Source organism: Austrofundulus limnaeus, unplaced genomic scaffold (assembly GCF_001266775.1).
Source record: "Austrofundulus limnaeus strain Quisiro unplaced genomic scaffold, Austrofundulus_limnaeus-1.0 Scaffold1840, whole genome shotgun sequence".
Classification (NCBI taxonomy): domain Eukaryota; kingdom Metazoa; phylum Chordata; class Actinopteri; order Cyprinodontiformes; family Rivulidae; genus Austrofundulus; species Austrofundulus limnaeus.
Window position 1 is genome coordinate 48,430 of NW_013954242.1, and position 1,713 is coordinate 50,142.

At 45.9% G+C, this 1,713-nt stretch overlaps 1 protein-coding gene across 1 annotated transcript in view; it reads left to right on the forward strand.

Annotated features, from left to right (window-relative positions):
- Positions 1-1,713, forward strand: part of dhcr24 (24-dehydrocholesterol reductase) — a 14,665-nt gene that overhangs the window by 9,154 nt on the left and 3,798 nt on the right. Inside the window, exons 7-8 of the mRNA XM_014033781.1 lie at positions 934-1,131; positions 1,199-1,377. Coding sequence (XP_013889235.1) covers positions 934-1,131; positions 1,199-1,377 — 377 coding nt within the window. The remainder of the gene's footprint in view (positions 1-933; positions 1,132-1,198; positions 1,378-1,713) is intronic.

A 1,713-nucleotide genomic window follows, 5' to 3' on the forward strand; every position in this document is an offset into this window, starting at 1 on the left:
CACACACACACACACACACACACACACACACACACACACACACACACACACACACACGAACAGAATCAGAACTTTGTGTAATGAACATGGGTCAATAGGACAGGGTGATGTTAGCTTTAGACTGCCCTCTGCTGGACATCAGATTTTAGAAAAAAAAAATCAAAACTATTTTCAAACATCAGAAAATAAAGATACACTTTTTTAATTCTAAAAAACAGAAGAAAAAAGTTTAAATGCCAGGAATATGTGTTCTGATGAGTTTAATAAAACCCTGATTATTGGATGTTTCTGTACAACTGAATAAAACCTTCAGCTTCAGTTTGTCTGTAAACTATATTGTGGTACTTTGTGTGGTAAAGGTTCTTATATTTAGGATTTATTTTGCTTCATTTATCAAACAGATTGGTTCAGTTCCCCATGAGTCCAGTCAGGGACCTCAGGGCAAACGTTCTGAGACTTCATGTTTTATCTGTAAATGTGTATACCATCAGCTGGAGCAGGATGAAAGTAGTAACTCTGGTACATCGGTGTGTATTTGAGTTTATTATTACCCGGCAGTCAACAGTGATGAACAACCTCTGAGTTAGCACAAAGAAAACAATGCCTCAGTAATCCTTCATGTAAAGCAGTGTTTCTACACAGCACCCTGCATGTTTTACAGGTGTCCCTGCTCTAACACACCTGGTTTAGGTGATGCAGTTCAGCAGAAGCCTGTTCATCAGGTCAGTCTGCTGTGCTGAAGCAGGGCTGCAGAGGACCAGGCTGAAAAACACTAAAGAGACAAACTGAAGGCAGTAGCAGTTTTTCTTCATGTTCTGTTGACAGATGAAGCTGTTCACATGTAGTCTGTTCATACTGCAGTGGCTCTGCTTTAACACACCTGATTTACACACAAACAGTTTTTATTTGTTTTTGTCTCTTGTTTTGGGAAAGGATATCATTCCGTTTGGGAACAACCCTGTGTTCCGCTGGCTGCTGGGATGGATGGTTCCTCCTAAGATCTCCCTGCTGAAGCTCACCCAGGGAGAAACCATCAGGCGTCTGTACGAGCAGCACCACGTGGTCCAGGACCTGCTGGTCCCCATGAAGCACCTGCAGGCCGCCATTACTCGCTTCCACCAGGAGATCAAGGTAAATCTGGAGCCCTGATTCTCTCTGTGTTTATACGTGAGCTTTCAGAGCAGCTGTGCCCCGTCAGGTCTACCCTCTGTGGCTGTGCCCCTTCCTGCTGCCCCCCGCCCCAGGCATGGTGCACCCCGAGGCCCAGCGGGAGGAGCTCTACGTGGACGTGGGAGCGTACGGGGAACCTAAAGTCCAACATTTTGAAGCCAGAGCCTCGACACGACGGCTGGAGAAATTTGTCAGAGACGTTAACGGGTAAATGAACTCCTAAAACTCACATGACCATGTCTCTGTTAGCAAAATATCTGATGTACGGCTGAATGGATTTCAATCAAATTCCACTGAACCATTATTTGATTGTGATTATTGATCGAGGAAAAATTCAGGTCGATCACGGTGATCAGCTGTGAGCCTCTTACTCGATCAAACATGGTGAAATGCAGGGGCGGACTGGGGCAAAACAGTGGCCCGGGAATTCAGTACCTGACTGGCCCATTCAAGGTCCGGGCTGGCAGATGGTGGAGGCAGATGATGGAGGCAGATGATGGAGGCAGATGATGGAGGCAGATGATGGAGGCAGATGATGGAGGC